We start from the raw sequence: 18,764 nt of genomic DNA on the forward strand, positions 1-18,764 counted from the left end.
GGTGGAACCTAGATCAATTACACATCACAAGTTTATCGGATCTTGCAAACGTTTCAAACGCTCAGATTAGCACTAATCTCGGTTCCGCTCTTTGGCAATCGGTCGTATGGATTACTAGCTATTACATATGGTTACATCGTAATGATCGAGCTTTCGGCAAGAAGAATCTTAGCACTTCAAAAATCGTGTCTGAAATCCAATCTAAGAGCTTCGAATGGATTAATAGTCGTTGGAAGAAAGGCAATCTAGAGTGGTCTAAATGGTTAACCAATCCGAGATGGTTCGATGCTATTCACACAAAAGTTGGCATAGGTTAATTTTCAGGTTTTTTATGCCGGATTCTTTCGTTCTCTTCCTTGGCGGGGGCTAAGAGGGGTAGGGTCAAGTGCTTTGTCGCTGTTTGTTACAGTACTGCACTCTGATTCCTATTCCTGCTTGTTATTACAAGTTGCTCCCCGCCTAGGCGGATTTCGGTAGATGAAGGCTTTTTCCTGAACATAAATATTAACCTGCGAGAATATCTACAGCCCGCATTGTATAGTCTCTGTTCTTTTCTTTATAGTTGTTTTAGCATAGCTTTTTCTTCGTGTTGTTCTTAGCATAGGCCTTTTGTATGAGTTTTCCTATATTGGTCTTCGGACCCTCTTTGTAATTTCTTTTCTTTAATAAAAGTTTGGCTTTTCAAAAAAAAAAAAAAAAAAAAAAAAAAAATCATTAATCATTAAGATCATCGTTAAATTACATAAATATAGTGTACACAGTACACTTGATGAATCATCATAAAAAAGCATTATGTACAACCAGCTTTTATTAACGACAATATTAAAAAATCCAATAAAAAACCATAAACCAATGACCATATCAGCTAGAGAGTGAGCCAGCCACTCCCGTCATTTTACTGTTAACATCCCATGTTTTTGGCTTGGCTTTTGTGAGCCACTAATAAGTGTTTGGTTAACTAGTAACAACAAAACTATTGCCATATGCTATATGAAACCCCTTGTTTATTATTGATTCACATATTAGTCCCTAAGTATTTTTTTAAATTGTCCACATATTAGTCCCTAAGTATTTTTTTAAATTGTCCTTGCAAACCCTCCAATAGTTACAAATGGTATTTTATTTTCATCGTGATAATCAGTTTTTACTCGAACCAAGTTACCAGTAACATGACACAACTATTTTGATGACCTAATGATGTCTATAAACTGGCATTCAAATAGTACAGGCCATTAGTTGACAAGTCGTTTAAAAAGGTGATTTACTCGAAGAAACTTGTTGAGGCGTACCATCTTAATAGACCTTTGCATCAAAATCAACACGCTTTCGTCTTTCTTTTTTGATCTCATTAATTGTAGACATGTGAAACTTCACTTTTATATGAAACATGTTCTAACTAGCTTATTATGTAAGTAGACGTGTTTCTATCGCGAGTACAATTAAACATGAAATAGTATTAACAGATGGTAATATAAATGTTGACTGTTTTTACTAAAGAGGGATGCAAGTCAGTGCGTTGCGGCGTCACGGTGGGTCCGCGCATTGTGGTGGGGATGTGCATCTTGATTTAATAAAATGTTTGAAATTGGAGAAAAAGAAAGGGAAATTTGTGAAGAATGTATATAAACTAAACTTTTAATGAATAATCATGTTAAATTAGTTGTGAAAAAAGAGAGTAATAAAAATGTTGTTATAAAGAGAATAACAGAAGTATGGAAGAAAAAACACGAGTGGCGTCAAAGTCAGCAAGCAGGGAAAGCAGGCTTACAAATCTGCCTCTAAAGTTCTACATAATTGCCATGTTAACGTGAATAGTGTCATGTTTCCATAATTAGTACTAAGAGTATAACATTTTCTCTGTTAAAATTTATTTTTGTAAGACAAAATACACATCTTTTTTGTTAAAAAGGCAAACGGACACACTCCACATTTTTACTTCACAGAGGTTTTCGTCTTTTTGATAGATGGAAGTTCTCCAAAAGTATGAAAAACTTGAGGACTTTGTACTATCCATGTGTGGATGGATTCTGTTCAACAACTCAAGGACTTGGAGTGCATCTTTTGATGTTTTCACTGCTTGAAGTGATTGCTATGACCACCTTCGCCTATCATACAAATGAATAGATGATGATGCGGGCTACTGCTTGAGGTATGCAAGTTAGAACTGATTTAATCTGTATGACCTTTTACACGGATATATACATAATACCTACACCAAAACTTGAATACGTAACTTTAAGATCAGAGGGCACGTTAATGCTGCTAGGTCAATGACTTTTTGATAGAAAAGTACAGATCCTTTATCAACACTTTTGTTGCCTATGTCGTTCGTTACCGAGAATTTTTAATTTGAATAACTATATTTCACCCTCGAAAGATCCATAAAATATATGTGACATATTAAAGAATTAAAAACATGCATCACTTAAAAAAGAGAAAATTACACAAATAGTTCTTGCAGTATGTCAAATATTTCGTGGATAGCCCAAACTAGATTATTTTTTCACCTGAATAGTTCAGAAGTTGACACGTTTTTCATAGATAGTCCAAATTTCTAACATCCAATGAACTGATGAACATAATTAAATTTATCCATTAGTCATGGTATGTGCTTAGCATATAGGATTATTCACGCAAAACGTGCAAACTTCTTGACTATTCAGGTCTAAAAATTAAGTTTGGACTATTCACAAAATATTTGACAAACTACAAGGGCTATCTGTGTAATTTTGTCCTAAAAAGGCTAAAATACATCAAACAATACTTGAATCCATCTATCCCTATGCATTATGCATTACAATGCCAGGCATGCTTAATTGAATTTCTCTACACACCTCCAATGAACTATCACATGACTACACGTGACCATGTATCATTTGTTGCTTTTTGTCACACAACTCCCACATTTTTCATAAATTTATTTTTCAATTTAATAGCAATTAACCCTTTAACTATGAGACTGCATGTTACAAAACAGAACAAAACTAGCTCGAGTTGGTTCCGTCTCGAATCTCAGTTTGGAGCACTTTTTGGGTTTTTAAGTATGATCCATCCCGTACCCAATACCGAAATACTAGCAAACTACGGATCATGGATTGTACCGAAAAACTTCGGGTATATTCAGGTTCAATTCGGTTCCTTATTGTCTTTGGGTTTGCTCGGTTCTTCCAGTCGTATGCACACCGCTAACTTTTATTTAAGACTTAGATAAAGATTAACATAACCTTTGGTGACTATTGATGAAGAAATTGAATTGAAGTGTATAATTGGCAATCATGAATGGCGCCTATTGATCAAGATAGTAGTAGATCGTAACACCAATCAATTCAGTAATGAGGAACACTGCATGTGGGTTTAAACTTGATTCTAGGCTTTACTACTCAATGGGACCATATGCTACTTTACAGAAGAACAAGAATGAGACCCTAACCACAATAATTGCCCAAGTACTAAAACACATACATAACGACAAATAGTTTTGACAATTAACTTCTTTAGTAGTTTATTTCTGTTACTTAACATCCAGATTAAGCCCTAAACTGCTTTGTAATCTTGACGCGAATAGTGCACTTTATTAGCAAGTTTTACGGTTTAAATTCACATAAAGTAAAGATTTTACATAGTATGAAGATCTCAAGGTACATTACATGAATCATCACATTTGGAGGTTGGTAACAAAACAATATTATCAAAATAATAATAATCTGAATTCTAAATCTCTTGATATTTGAAAAAATAGTTAAGGTTGTAAAGCATTAGACATCGGATTTGGGCAGCAGTAAATATAACCCAATTCCCAATTGCTAAAGCTATGCGTAGTGGCGGAACGTAAATTTTAAGAGCCGATACACACACACACACACACACACATATTTTATACATATATCATTTAAGTTAATTTCTTGAACTTAACGATACTGATTCTAATTGAAAATTCATCGAGAGATACGAAAAAAGATAAGTAAATTGATGATAAATGCAAATGTGTGAGCATTCATCATTTTGGTTATATACTTATATCTATTTCATACAGACTCCGATTTAGTTAATTCAACAGCCCAAATGTTCATAACTCAAATGACTACAAATTCAATTAGTTAATGAAAAATAGAGGGGCGGTTGCCCCTACCTACCCTATATAACATCCGCCCCTGGCTGCGAGGTAGTGATCAAGGTGATGGCCCATAGCGAAGTGGGGAAATGGCATTTTCTCAATAATTTGAAAACAGGTCAGCAGTATTCCAGCTACATTCTTCATACTAATAAGTGCAGACATGAAGACTAAACATTCAATAAGACTAAAGACCCTACAAGTTGCCTTTTTATATGGGGTATGTGCTTCTAAGAAGACCACCTAGCGAGATTTAAGATGGTTATTGCTCCCCAAAAAAGAACTTACCATGTTCATGTGTAAGAGAAACGACAGATTTCATAATGATGATCATGGATAATGGATAATCATACAGTACACGTTACAGGAGTGTGAAAACAAGCAATTAAAATAACTAAAATTGAAAACTAGATAAATTTGTTTGACGTTGTTACTAAGGGAGAAAGATGGCTTAATAAACCTCATTGTTCTTTTCGGGCTTTGGATCGGGCCGGTTTGGGCTTGATTATGTTACCTAGAAGGATTAAAACAACTGGAATGATAGTTCCAATGTAGTATACACTCCCGTATGCAGCCAGTGTTTCGTGCAGACTTAATACCTGTAATCATAAAGCCCAACACAAATTAGATTTGCTAGTTTTAAACATTTATCTAAATAAAATAAAATAAATAAATAAAACACTAGTATATCAAATTTCAGACTAACCATAAAGCCAACGCAAGAGTAATTTAGGACAAGAAGTGTGTAAGCAAAGTTCATGAGCATTAAAATCTTCTTAACCATCGCCAAATTGGGTGGGACCGCCTGCTGCCATCTGTAAATGGCTGTTCATAGACAAATAAAAATAATTATAAGCCAATGACATAAGATCATTTTCTTTTATAACTTCTAATTGACCATGGAAATTAGTCATGTGGAAATAGTTGACCAATTTGTTACCTCTTGACCCGGCAATCATCAAAGCAGACTGAACAAAGAATATTATGTACCCAGGATACAATCCCTGTCGTAATCATATATATCGAACAGTGAGTGTTTATGAGAAGAAATATGATACAAACACTGGTTGTTTCTATATAAAAGAGTAAGTTTAGATTATTAATTAAAAAAATAATATAAAAAGAACTTACATGCCAAACAGCACTAACAGTCTGTGTTGCTAGCAATTGTACAAAACCAGGCTTCTTTCCCTTTTTAACAAGTCGGTCATAAACATCTAATAACACATAAAAAAAATTAGGGCTTCTTTCCATAAATATGCATTTATTAAATTAAATTCTTACAATGACGAAGCCATGTGCTGACTTGTATGTTCCACACAAGTGGTAGCTCAACTGAACTTTTGGCAAACTCAACACCCAAAACATCAACGTTCTTTGCACGGTCCCATCGGGCTTTGGGTGGGGAAGAATCGCTCCAGCCCGTGAAGCCCAGCCCAGATATAATAATAGAAGCTTCTGAAATGGACCATATGAAATAATATTTCCAACGGGCTGTAAATCCCGCCATGTATTGGTAGCTTAAACGTTTCACAAATCCCCACTCTTGATATATCGGCTCACTGAATCTCGAAAGTGGATGATCGGGTACAAGATATAAGTATAAACCCATACAAAAACCCGCTTGAACAAGAGCCTTAAGTGTTGGTAAGAAAGGTGATGGCGAACCTTTTTCAGATTTGGTCCAAATCTAAGCAAAAATGGTCGAGAATAAATTTATTGATAACAAAAGGAAAAAAATCGAGTAGAAAGATGGTTTATTACGGTATTACCCCTTTCCTTTCGGTCCAATCCAGATAATCCTTGATTTCATAGACTGGACCAGCAAAGTGACTACCACAGCAGAGGCAGTATCCAATGTACTCGATCAAAGAAGGTAGTTTCATTAAGCGGTTATTCTTTTGAGATTCACGCAGATCTTCCTCTTTTAACAGTCCATCGTTGTAATTAATGGCGCATGAGATCACTTTCAGTGTTATCACCATAAGTGATCCTAGATGAAACACAAATTAGTTGTATACACATTTGGCATTTATTGGAAAAGAAACAACAAGCATAACATGATAATAAGGTCTTGTTATGTACATCATTATTGTTTGTTTAATATTTATTTCTTGCTCCTTCTTATATCGAAATAAAATAATCGTTATCAAGTATGTAGATGGAGAGAGCGTTACCTGTAGCATCAATGCCTCCCTCCTTCCATGCATCTCCACTCATATAATACACATGGCTGCATGTTTTCAATAGTTACAACAACAACAATAACAATACCCAATCCCGCGTATGCGAGGTATGGGGGAGGTGAGATGTAGACAATCATTCCTCTACCCTGGAATAGAAAAGAAGTCGTCTCTCTAACCACGAGTTGAGAAAAAATTCTCCACCCACCGAAAGAGAAAGTCATCCCCTCTCTACTCCAAAGTAGAGAGATTGCTTCCGAGAGGACCTTCGGCCAATAGTTAATTTTAAGACTTCAAGGAGGAATCAATAGTTAATTCTTTGATTTTAAGAGTTAATTTTAAAAAATCAATAGTTAATTTTAAAAATTAATCCTTTGATTTTAAGACTTCAAGGAGGAATCAAATCAAATTATCAAATTATTTGAGAATAACAAAAACGAAAAGAAGACGAATTCATAGCAAAAATTCAATGTTTTTGCATCAGGGTCAGCGCCAACATTTATAATTGAGGGGGAGTTACTGTCTATTTAAAACATAAACACCATTATTATATTTATATTAGAACAACGTAACAAAGTCTCAAACATAACGTCGTTAGAAAAAAGGAAATACATTTCTCATACTAACACATGTAATGTCCCAAAATCAACTCTCATAATTTATTTAATAGCGCACCAATATGTTATTAGTAAAAGAAAATTTAATCTGAACACGCATTTAAGTTATACGTTCACAATTTGGCAGCTGAACTACAAATGAGTCTTGTATCCAAGTTATATGTTAATTCAAACAAATATATAAAGGCATAAAGCAAAAGTACAAAACATATGAAAAGGAAATAAATAAATGTCCTGTACATTAGGCATTCAATGTTGGAAACTATTTATTTCTTAGAAAATGAACAATTATCTCTCAGTGTTAATGGTTAGAAAACTTACCAAAGTAACGTTAACGATAATACTAACCTATAAATAAGATTCCAAATTTATATCTGTAAGTTTGTACGAGTAATAAATAAACAATAAGAAGAAAAAATGACTCTGTTTCCGTCTTTTGAAAGAAGTAAGGTGTTCTTCCTTCATCCTCCATCCACATAGTTACAACTAGCCTCCAAATTTGAATATGTAAATTTATGACAAAAGCAACAATAAGGGGCTATTGTATAATACTGGTAACCTATAATTAGTCGCCAATTTTATAACTGTACAGTTTGTAACAAAAGACACAATAAGTGCCTTTCATCTTATACTAGTTCCCTATAATTACAACCTAAGATGTTGGTTACAGATATATGTAAACTTCAAATGACGTTACAGAAACCGACAGATGAGTTGTGTTGCGCCGAGAAAGAAATAAAATACGCTTGGAAATAATTTAGAGCAGAACGATAACAGACGCTGAAACGTAACTAAGCACCTTAGCAAATACACAGAGTTTATTCAATTCAACGTATGCTTTAACAAACAATTTTGGTATATGTTTTGTCAACGGACATGAATCACGATGCATCATTTATTACACTTCGATGAACACTCGTGAACACTAAAATATTTGTAAGTTCTAAGCTACTTCGTTATATTCACATTATTAATTATGTATGTATGTATGTATATATATATATATATGTGTGTGTGTGTGTGTGTGTGTGTGTGTGTGTGTGTGTGTGCGCGCGCGAGCGCTTCTATATGTAAGCGAGTGCATCATAACACACATTGCACAAAGTATAATTTCAAATATGTTAGCAATTCAGGTAACATAGAACTAATATAATTTCAAATTCAGTTGATGTACATTCATAAATTGAGCCCTAATACCAGAATATAATTACAGTAAAACTATATAATATATAATACTCGGAATATAATTATAATAAACAAAAATAAAGAAAACATATATAATTGAATTTCATAAATTATAATGAATAATCATCATACCATCCAATGAGGTAACCCATGGCAGACACGAATGAAATCAAACCACATCGTTTTCTATAGAGAATCATTGATGCGTAACTGGTCAACATAGGGACCAAAAAATGCAAATTGGATGAGAAACCAAAGGATATGTAGGAAAGCAGGGCACCGGTGAGGGCGGCGTAAAGGTGTCTAGCGGTGGCGCCGCCGGGAACGAGACGGTGGAAGAAGCTGACGGGAATAGAAGCGACAAAACACAGAAGAAATCGGAGTACCGGAACTGATACTCCGATGGCCGACGCCATGGATTCCATTTCCATGATTGTGTAAATTTTGATCTCAGACGGGGGAGGGAGAATGATGGACTGAGTTTACGAGGAGTTGAGAGATTTTATATATCAACACGCTATCTATAAAAACCCAACATATAAGAACATGGGCGCGTTGTTGGGTGGTGGGGTGTTTGATAAGCGTGCTGTAATGTTGTTGCTGGTTAATGGGTGGCGTGTTGAGTGGCGTGTTAGGTGGCATGTTAGGGGTATTTTTTTATTTCTTTTTCATTTTTCTTTCAATTTTATTGATTTATTAATTATTTTATACTATTATTTTATTAATTAAAAAAAACAAATACGATTAAAATAAAAACGATACAATTAAAATTAAATAAAAACGATACGATTACATTAATAAAAACGATACGATTACATAATAAAGACGATACGAAAAATAAAATTCATAAACTAATAAATAGAATCCTGACTCACGTAACCTTCTTCAAGGTTACTCGAATCGGAGGGCTCCTGATTAACCAGAGTAACACCCATGTTTACAAGATACAAGACAATTCGACATGGTCGTGTCCTGGCTCGCTCTTTTTGCGCATCCCATTGCTCATCCGTAAACAGAAACATCAACGATTGCTGCTCTTCGTCGAAATACACAATTTGCGTAAATACGTATGGTGTTTCTTTTTGGAGAAACTTGGACAGCTTCGTCCAATCTTCAATATCGGAAACGTCAACATCTTCAAATGATTTTTTTTCCCGTCTACGTACGATTTTCAGTCGTACTCAGCTCGGCCCCGTAGTGAACGTCAAGAGAAAGTTTGGTGAAAGACATCCTGTTTTGATAAAATATAGAAGTGTATATGTTTGTGTTGTGTGAATATGTTTGTGTGTATCTGTATGTGTGTATCTTTGTATATATATAGAAGAAGAAGAAATTGTATCTGTTGCATGAAATTATATTCGTTTCATAAATCAAATACGTGTACATTTTTACCCAACACGCCTTCGAATTTCACGTGTTAACTTGGAGCACGCGGCCCCATTCTCCACCCAACACGCCGCGCTACGGCGTGTTCGCCGGCGTGTTGGTGCAACACACTACCGAGCACGCTCGGTTAAAGAAGGTCTAATAATAATAATAATAATAATAATAATAATAATAATAATAATAATAATAATAATAATAATAACAATAATAACAATAATAACAATAACAATAATAACAATAATAATAATAACAATAACAACAACAACAACAACAACAACAACAACAACAACAACAACAACAATAATAATAATAATAATAATAATAATAATAATAATAATAATAATAATAATAACAATAACAATAACAATAATAACAATAACAATAACAATAATAACAATAATAATAATAATAACAATAACAATAACAACAACAACAACAATAATAATAATAATAATAATAATAATAATAATAATAATAATAATAATAATAATAATAATAATAATAATAAAAACAATAAAAACAATAATAATAATAATAATAATAACAATAATAATAATAATAATAACAATAATAATAACAACTAGTTTACGAACCCTCGCTTCGCGCCGGGGGTTCGGTTTTCAATGTATTTTATTGCGTTTAGTTTGTAAAATTACTTCGTGGCTAACGATGATGTCGTTGAAGCGCAAATCGAGTCGAACTAAAAGGTATAATACGTGAAAGATTTAAATGTTATTTTAAATTAACAATATATGTGCATCTCCGCGTTTTGCTATGAAGTTGTCGACTTTTAAAAATTTAACGCAAAATTAGCGTGTATGAAAAGTACCTCAAATATTTAGCATTTTTTAAAAAACGTCCGTTTTGCGTATAGTTAGTGACATTATGTTTCTAAAATTATTTCGAGTTTAACGATGGTGTCGGGAAAATTTAACTCGTTGCGAGCGAGAAGATATGACCCGTTGAATATTTGGGTGGAGTTTAGTTAAGATTTTTTATGAAAATGATTATTTGACACTTTACTTTACCCCCTATTTTAGGGGCCGCTTCTAATTTTAGAATAAAGTTTGGGGTTTTTTTTGGAAAAAGGAAAAAAACTGAAAACAAAAAAAAAGGTGAAAGGACGAAAGTGCCCCTGATTACTATTCACGATTTTTGTCTATTAGAGAGTATATAAATTAATAATAATAACTAACATTAATTATTAAATAATTAATTAATAATAATAATAATACTTTACAATAATAATTAATAATAAAATTAAAATGGAGTAAATGATAATAATTAATATAATTAATATTATAATAAAACTGATAATAATAATAAATAATAAATTAAATGATAATAACACTAATAATAGTAATAATTGAAAATAATAATAATTATATTATTATAATAATACTAACAATAAGTTATTTAATAAGATAATCTATTATAAATAAAGGATTCTTCAAACAAAATGCAACTTTTAGATAATCTATTATAAATAAATAAATAATGATTAAAGTAGCGTTATCCTCGTTTACGGGAAGCAAAATTAATGCTTACTTCTAAAATATATATCATGTAGCTAGTGACACAAAACCAAAAGTGACACTGTTGTCCTTTCAATTTTTATCTTTTATTTTATTTCCTGTGGAGGTATACCCAAAATAGTCTCTTGCTAAAATTATAAAATTGTATCTAATGATGTATAACAAACAAATACTACCGAACCTATATATAAATGCCCATCCAAATTGATATGTACTCCACAGGTTAATATCACATGATGAGACAAAACCATTTCAAGTTGTAAATATGAGACAAAACCATTTCAAGTTGTAAATATAAAGAGGAACCGATATAATATGTCACACCTCCAAATAGGATCCGGGGTAAATGTGACCATTCATATCATTACACAAGTTGAAATACACGAGAACGACTCTATATGAGGCGTTTTAAAATCCTTTTATTAAAATAAATAGCAGAAGCATTATTCAAAGTTTTACATCATAATAATAAATGTAAAATGTTTTATGAATGAATGGTGGACTACATGCAGGCAGCAAATCAATCATCAAAGCAGCACATAAACCAATTGTTACCTGATAAAAAACTTGCTTAAAAACATCAACACAATGGTTGAGTGAAATTCATAGGTTTATAATTGATAATCAAAGGTTTTTAGACCACAAGTTTAGTTATAAAAATCGTTATAAATCATATATAAAAAATAAATAATATGTCATGAGTTATAATATCGAGCTAAACATAAACCCCTGACATTGCGCGTGTGTCGGCAATCATTATTATGTACGTCCATGACGATCGGTCAATGGGTAGAGACGTCGCTCTCAATAGGCGTATTCACAATAATTAAGCTTGCCACATTCAAATTCCAGCAATTAACGATATTATGGTGGGGATTTGCATGTAATGATATAAGTTAACAAAAGTCTCATGAAGTTGTATATCAAAAAGTTTAGGCACTTGTGTCTAAATTGTAAATCATTTCAAAAGCAAACATGTGTCTCACCCCAAAATACATTAAGATAAATAAAAACGTGGCTATGAAGTTAACCTTAATAATAGCACAACAACAGTTATCACTCAAAAGTAATAGAAGCAAAGAGTTATTCCTTAAAAGAAATAAAAGCAATGTAGTAGACTGAGATCTCAACCTAGAGATAAAATGTTTGGTCAAAAGTTTGTCCAAATGACAAGAAAGTTCCTAAGAAAACTTAGGGAATTAATAAAATGTTTGTGTGTCTACCATAATCACATTGATGTTTACACAACTTTGCCCAAACCTCAGTGCTATCAAATAATTCCGGAATGACCAGGTGTAACCGGCGCGCCCAGGACTCTTGATCAAAAACTAAGTCATGAAATTCGAGATCCACAACCTTATCCCATAATGGCAGCCTAGACATCATTCACTTACGACCATAAGTAGCGGTGAAGTTCGTATAATTTGTACGTTTTTCGGTATGATTACAGTATTCACTAGTTGTGTGTGTATAGGAATACATCACTTAATTATGGTACTTGTACATATATAAGTTCAAGTTATAATATACTTATAAGTATTTAATTATTGTTTTATTAATATAATTAATAATGTTAATATAATATATATTTAGTATTGATATAATAGTTTATTAATGTATATAATTAAATAATAAATTAAATAGTTGGATAATTATAAAATCTCACATTCCATATTATCTAAAGATTTCATAACATTAGATTTTATTATTTAATTAATATATATATTTTATATATTTATATATATACCGATATGTATATAATTATATATAAATTCATTTTTAAATTATATAAATATTCAAGAAATAGGAATACAACTTTTATAAACTTATTGAAGTATATACATACAGTAGATATTTTATAAAAATATTTATACCATGTTTTTGTATTTATTTTATATATAGAAACAAAGTTAATTAGGTAATAAATACAAATTCGACTCAAATAATTTGTTTTATAACTCTTATAAGTTTCATATACTGCAAAGATAATATAAAATTTTATAAATCGAATTTATCCCATGTAGAATATTTATGTAGAATTTTATCAACAATTAATCTTATAATCGAATATATATTACATAAATTCACTTTTAATTTAAATAAATATCAAATAATTATAGTTAAAAAATTTATGGATCACTTTCAGATTATAAACCTGCATAAAAATTTATAAAAATTATTTATCTTAATCTTATCTTTATTTTTATATTTATCTTATATTTTATTTTTGGTAAATACAAAATAGGACTTAATTATATAATAAATACTATTTCGACCAAAAAATTTAGGTTTATAATTTTTACAGCTTTATCTAATTTTTATAAACTCAAAAAAATTTTATATATATTTTTATTATGGCCATATATATTTATTACAAATTCTATACAGTTTTTAATATATACCATGAAATTAATTACAAATAATACTCCAAAAATTCTAAAATTCGTTTTTATATGTTCCTTAACAGTTACAACTAATTTTAATACAATTCTTACTGATCTTAATATTTTATGTTATATATATATATATATATATATATATATATATATATATATATATATATATATATATATATATATATATATATATATATATATATATATATATAAAACATACTATAAATCATGAACATCAGTCTGATGTGTCACTCTCTAATTACCTTCTAATTAAAATTTCTGATGTGTAATTTAACTAATTAATCACAATTAACTCTAATTAATCACCTTCAAATCCACGTGGCCATTTCATTTGCTAAAGGAAAATTCACGCAGAATTTTTTTTTCCACTACTCTCATCTCCTACACCCCATCTCCAATCCATATATGCTACAAACCCTAATACATCTCAACAATACATCTATAATTAGGTTTCAAATTAGGTTTTGTCGTGCCAATTAAGGTTTCGAACGTATGCGATAATCTTCGTCTGATCGATCGATGTGGATGAAATCAATAAAAGTGGGTGATATGTTGGCAAGACAATAGCTAATACAAGTTTGGCTAATTGAAACAAGTGCAAAAGACGCTACCAGAAGTATTTGCGGATGAATTATCTGCAACATTTAAAATTCAAATTCATCAACAGGTATGTTCATCTTCAATTTTGTATCAGTTTACAATCTTGGTTTTGAATTTTTTTATCATCGATTAAGTCACCAATTATCTAATGTTGGTACATTAGGGTTTCGTTTATTGTTCGTTTAAGGCACCGATCTAGAATAAGATGATTTTCAACCTGTTAGAACACAAAATAAGAGAGCTGAAAGTCCATGTAAGCATCATAATTAAAATTTTCAATCTTTGACATGTAAACCCTTGATTCATTGGTTGGGTTTCCCTACTGTCAATAGTCTTAGAACAACTTCAACTTATTAGCTATGTATTTGTCATTGATTGTTATACTACTTTTCCAACTCTTTATTTGTATTTTCATTTATATAATTGTTAGTTTGTTGGCTCTAGACAATGGTTAATAACAAATAATTTGAATTGAGGAATTGTAAAAGAGTCCTAATTGTACATTGACCGTATTTTGTATTAAATACTTGTATATTACTTTTTGATATACGATTAGTTCTCTTTTTTTTTTCAAAGCACAAGACGTTATTCGGACTCAGATGGACAACTCAAATGGACATTAGGTTCAGATAGCACAAGAAGATATACGATTAGTTGTCTTCTTTTTCATTACTTTTTATTTGTATCATATCATTTGCTGTCACATATTTCTTATTTTTAGTCACAATGATTCAAATTTGTATCTATGCATGGAAAAGTTATAGTTTTATCTTATTTTTCAGTTGTCCACACCTGACATATTTGAGTCTGATCCACTCAAATTACCACCTTTAATTCAAATTTATGAGGTAAATCTTTATAGTTTTATCTTAGTGAATCTTTGCTAAATTTGCCTGCTGGTGGTAGCGTGGCAGGTTTGTGCCTGTGGTTGTGTCGTGTACAAAAAATGGCGGATTGTGCATAATTGAACACAAGTGGTTAATATTTTTGAACCTTTTCATTATTTTGATTTTTTTAACGATTTTTTGCTACTGTTGTTCTTTTGTGTCTGTTTTACGGAAGCATTTCAAGATTCAAGATTCTGTTTTGTGCGTCTATTTAACACACTATAATTTAATTTGTTCGTCTGTTTTTGCTCAGTTACTAAATTTTTCATTGTTTGAAAATTCTTTTAAAGTCTACAGTTTGATCTAATAGGCAACTGAGATATCTCTGTATATAAATTGTTATAGTGTGTTTTCTTATGTGAACTGATTTTTGTTAAACTTAATTACGACCGTTCAAGTTTATGTTAGATTGTTATAGTGTGTGTTTCTATGTGAATTGGCTTTTGTTTAACTTAATTGTGATCGTTCAAGTTTATGTTGATATTTTTTTTATACAATTCATCAACATCATATAACATCCTTTAGTCTTAAAGTTGTATCTGAATCGAATATCTAGATGTGTTTAAGGAAAATTCATCTCACTTTCTATCGGAAAGAGTGTTGCATAATCAGTTTTCTGATGTTTGTATATCTATATGTATTCAGCTTAAGTACCAAAATATGATGTGCTCTGATGTGAAGAAATGTATTCAGTTTCCTGATTTTACTAAAATATTCTTTTTGCAAGGATTAACAATTACATGGTCGTAAGATTGATTTCACATTTAGGAGCAAGTAAATACCGAAATTTGACCATTTACTCCTGTCATAAATAATTGTATTTTTTAATGTCTATTTAGGAGAGTGATTATATAAAGGAGTTGGTGAAAAGCATGGCTTTAAGAAATGATCGATAATTGTAAAGAATTTGTCTGGGCGAATTGGACAGCGATCAGTGATGGGAGAGGTAATAACCACTATACTCTACTAACGTGCTTGCATATTTATATCTTAAGTTATAAGAGGTTTGATATAGTTAACCATAGTGTTATCTAAAGGCGATGGGCCTTTCACAAAATGAAAGATAAATGTTGGTGTAATTTTGGGCGGATTGGCAAATTGGTTAAATTGTCAACCCAGAGGTTGGTTTTATTATACATCTTTAAAAGTATTGTACATGTAAAAAAGGCTTGACTTTCTTTTCGGTATTTCTTAAAATACATTGCTTGCCCATATAGATCACTGGATAGATAGATTTCAATTTCTGTTTGATCATTTAACCATTTAGTTACATGCTTATTGAATAACCAACCATTAAAAATTGCATTAATCTAAATAAGAACGCTCGTGATAAAAGGGTCAAGTCCGTGGTTGAATGTGGATGTCGTTATTTTAGAGTGGGTAATATGTCGAGCAGAATCCATATAGATTCTTTTTGAGTTTGATATTCATCAATATGAAATTTGGATACGTGTAGACATAATTTATTTTAACATGATCATTTAGTAAATTGAGCAGAATTTTGGCCACCAATCCTTAACCAACCTGAGGCTACACAAGTATGGCTATGACAGGTGCCGTATTCTAATTGTTATACTTCTTCACCTTCTTTTACTATTCGTGAAATGCAAATTCTTAAAACTTATGAATCATGATTGCCACTTAAAAATTGTTGTCAAGCTTAAATGTTGTTGCTTTGAGATGTATGGAATAATATGTTCGGTATACTACCATGTATGCCTAAATACTTATGTTCTAAAATACAGAGATATTGGCTGTGGAGTTATACGAATGCTAATAAACTTTCACTTTTATTAAAATAATGTTCATATTTTGGGTGTTCGTTTAGAGACTACACTGAATTCAATATTTTCACTATTCAGATTTAGCTAAATGGTATCAAGTTTAATTTAACAAGATTACCAATTTAAGGTTTTTCAATCTTTATCAAAGTATACCTTATGATTGATGTGGATGAGCCCATTCTATGGTAGGCTTTAAGGTAACCCACCATATTTCATATCACAATATGATTACTGTAATACCATACTGTCCTCTTAACTGCATTTTTGCGTTGGTACATTGCGGAATAACATTGAATGGTTAATGCAAAAGACACTGAAAAAAGAATTCAAGTTTGGGATCAATTAATGTTAACACTCACACAAACACAGAAAAGTCTGAATGTTTCTTTACTTTCTTTGACCCTCCACAAGTGCTTGAAGATCAGGATGCCATTGACGAAGAGGACATAAGATCCTTATTTAATGCTCATTTTTAGCAGTTGTTGAGAGGTTATATTGTCGATCGACTAACTTATGAATGAGTCGATTTTTATTAAACTTCATTTCATTATGAATGGAGATGCTTTTTAACAGAAGTAACGCGTTCATAAGGTACCTACCGAGTTAACGACCTCCAAGAAAAGAAAGGACTAAACTCCATAAAAAATAATGGAGCAGCAGTGATCTTGAAGACCGTATTGTATAGATGCAGTGACCATTGAAGACCGTATTTCATAGATGATAGAATGTTTTTTTCTATCTCACTCACATGTAGTTGTTTTAATTATAATATAATCAATTCTTTTAGTGTCATGGAGCACTTTACGAATAGATATGCTATTACGTACCTACTTGATCATTGTAATTGTATCATACAGCTAATCAGTACTAATATTAACGTTTTTAAATACTATTTTATAGAGCTGCCGTGCAATGCACGGGCTCTTAAATCTAGTATATATATAGCGGTTACGATTAAAAATAAGGAATATATATATAAAACAGTAAATAAATTATAATTTAAATTCTAATATTCTTTTTATGTTAATTGCAACCTACGAAAATTATTTTATTCCAGTTTTTAAGTACATATACTAATTTTTATCGATTTTTGTATATATATGTTAACCGATAACAATAATAGAAAATAAATATATAGTATAACATACAAATTAATATTTTGACCCTAATAACTTATATGTGATTAATAGAACCTGTAAAAATTATTTTTACTAATTTTACTGGTTTATAACTATTTAATCCAATTTATATACATATATACATAATACTCGCCACATAATGATAATAAAACTTATTTGATTGATATTATAAATTAGTAATATATGTTAACGCCTTAGATCTATATTATTATGAGTTTTAATTAGTTTATAAAAATTTATAATATTAAAATTCGATTTATTATATATATATATATATATATATATATATATTATACCCCGTATGTATATTTATATATATATATATATATATATATATATATATATATACTTAATAAATTTATAATTAATATTAATATTAATCGGTAAATCTTAATACATATATAATATAATTCTATACATATATGTAGGTTAATTATATTTATTATTATTTATTATTATTAGTAATTGAAAAGAAAAAGAAATAAAATATATATACGAATAAAAAAAATAATGCTGAAAGAAAAGAAAAAGAAAAAAAAACTTACAATGTTTTTTTTTTCCTGAGAAAACTTGTAGAAAATTGGATGAATGAAAAAGTGATTTTGGGTGCCCCTTTATATAGATACAAAATACTTGGGCTCCAAAAAAATAACAATATGATTTATATTAAAATTCCTTTTATAAATCATTTATTTATTTATTATTTTTTTTATTAAGTTCAGGCCGACTCCCCTTTTATTTATTTATTTATTTTTTTTATTTTTACAAAAATAGATTTTGGTGTATTTTTGTTATCATTTTTATAATTTAATTATTATTAATCGAAATTAATAATTATATACGTATATTTTCGACAATTTTTAACACATAAATATTTATATTATTTACTCTTATACTTATTTACTTTAACAACACAAAAC

General features: G+C 30.4%; 1 protein-coding gene across 1 annotated transcript; it reads right to left on the bottom strand.

Moving 5' to 3' along the window:
- Positions 1–4,409: 4,409 nt before the first annotated feature.
- LOC139863097 (lysophospholipid acyltransferase 1-like) lies at positions 4,410–8,582 on the bottom strand. The gene is made up of 8 exons (XM_071851743.1): positions 8,229–8,582; positions 6,289–6,344; positions 5,884–6,104; positions 5,396–5,801; positions 5,243–5,328; positions 5,052–5,115; positions 4,818–4,936; positions 4,410–4,710 (listed from the first exon to the last, which is right to left on the bottom strand). Exons 1-8 carry the CDS (start codon positions 8,525–8,527, stop codon positions 4,573–4,575), a joined length of 1,389 nt encoding a protein of 462 aa, XP_071707844.1. The 5' UTR covers positions 8,528–8,582; the 3' UTR covers positions 4,410–4,572.
- Positions 8,583–18,764: the final 10,182 nt, after the last annotated feature.

The sequence above is a fragment of the Rutidosis leptorrhynchoides genome, chromosome 1 (genome assembly GCF_046630445.1).
Source record: "Rutidosis leptorrhynchoides isolate AG116_Rl617_1_P2 chromosome 1, CSIRO_AGI_Rlap_v1, whole genome shotgun sequence".
In the NCBI taxonomy this organism is placed as follows: Eukaryota; Viridiplantae; Streptophyta; class Magnoliopsida; order Asterales; family Asteraceae; genus Rutidosis; species Rutidosis leptorrhynchoides.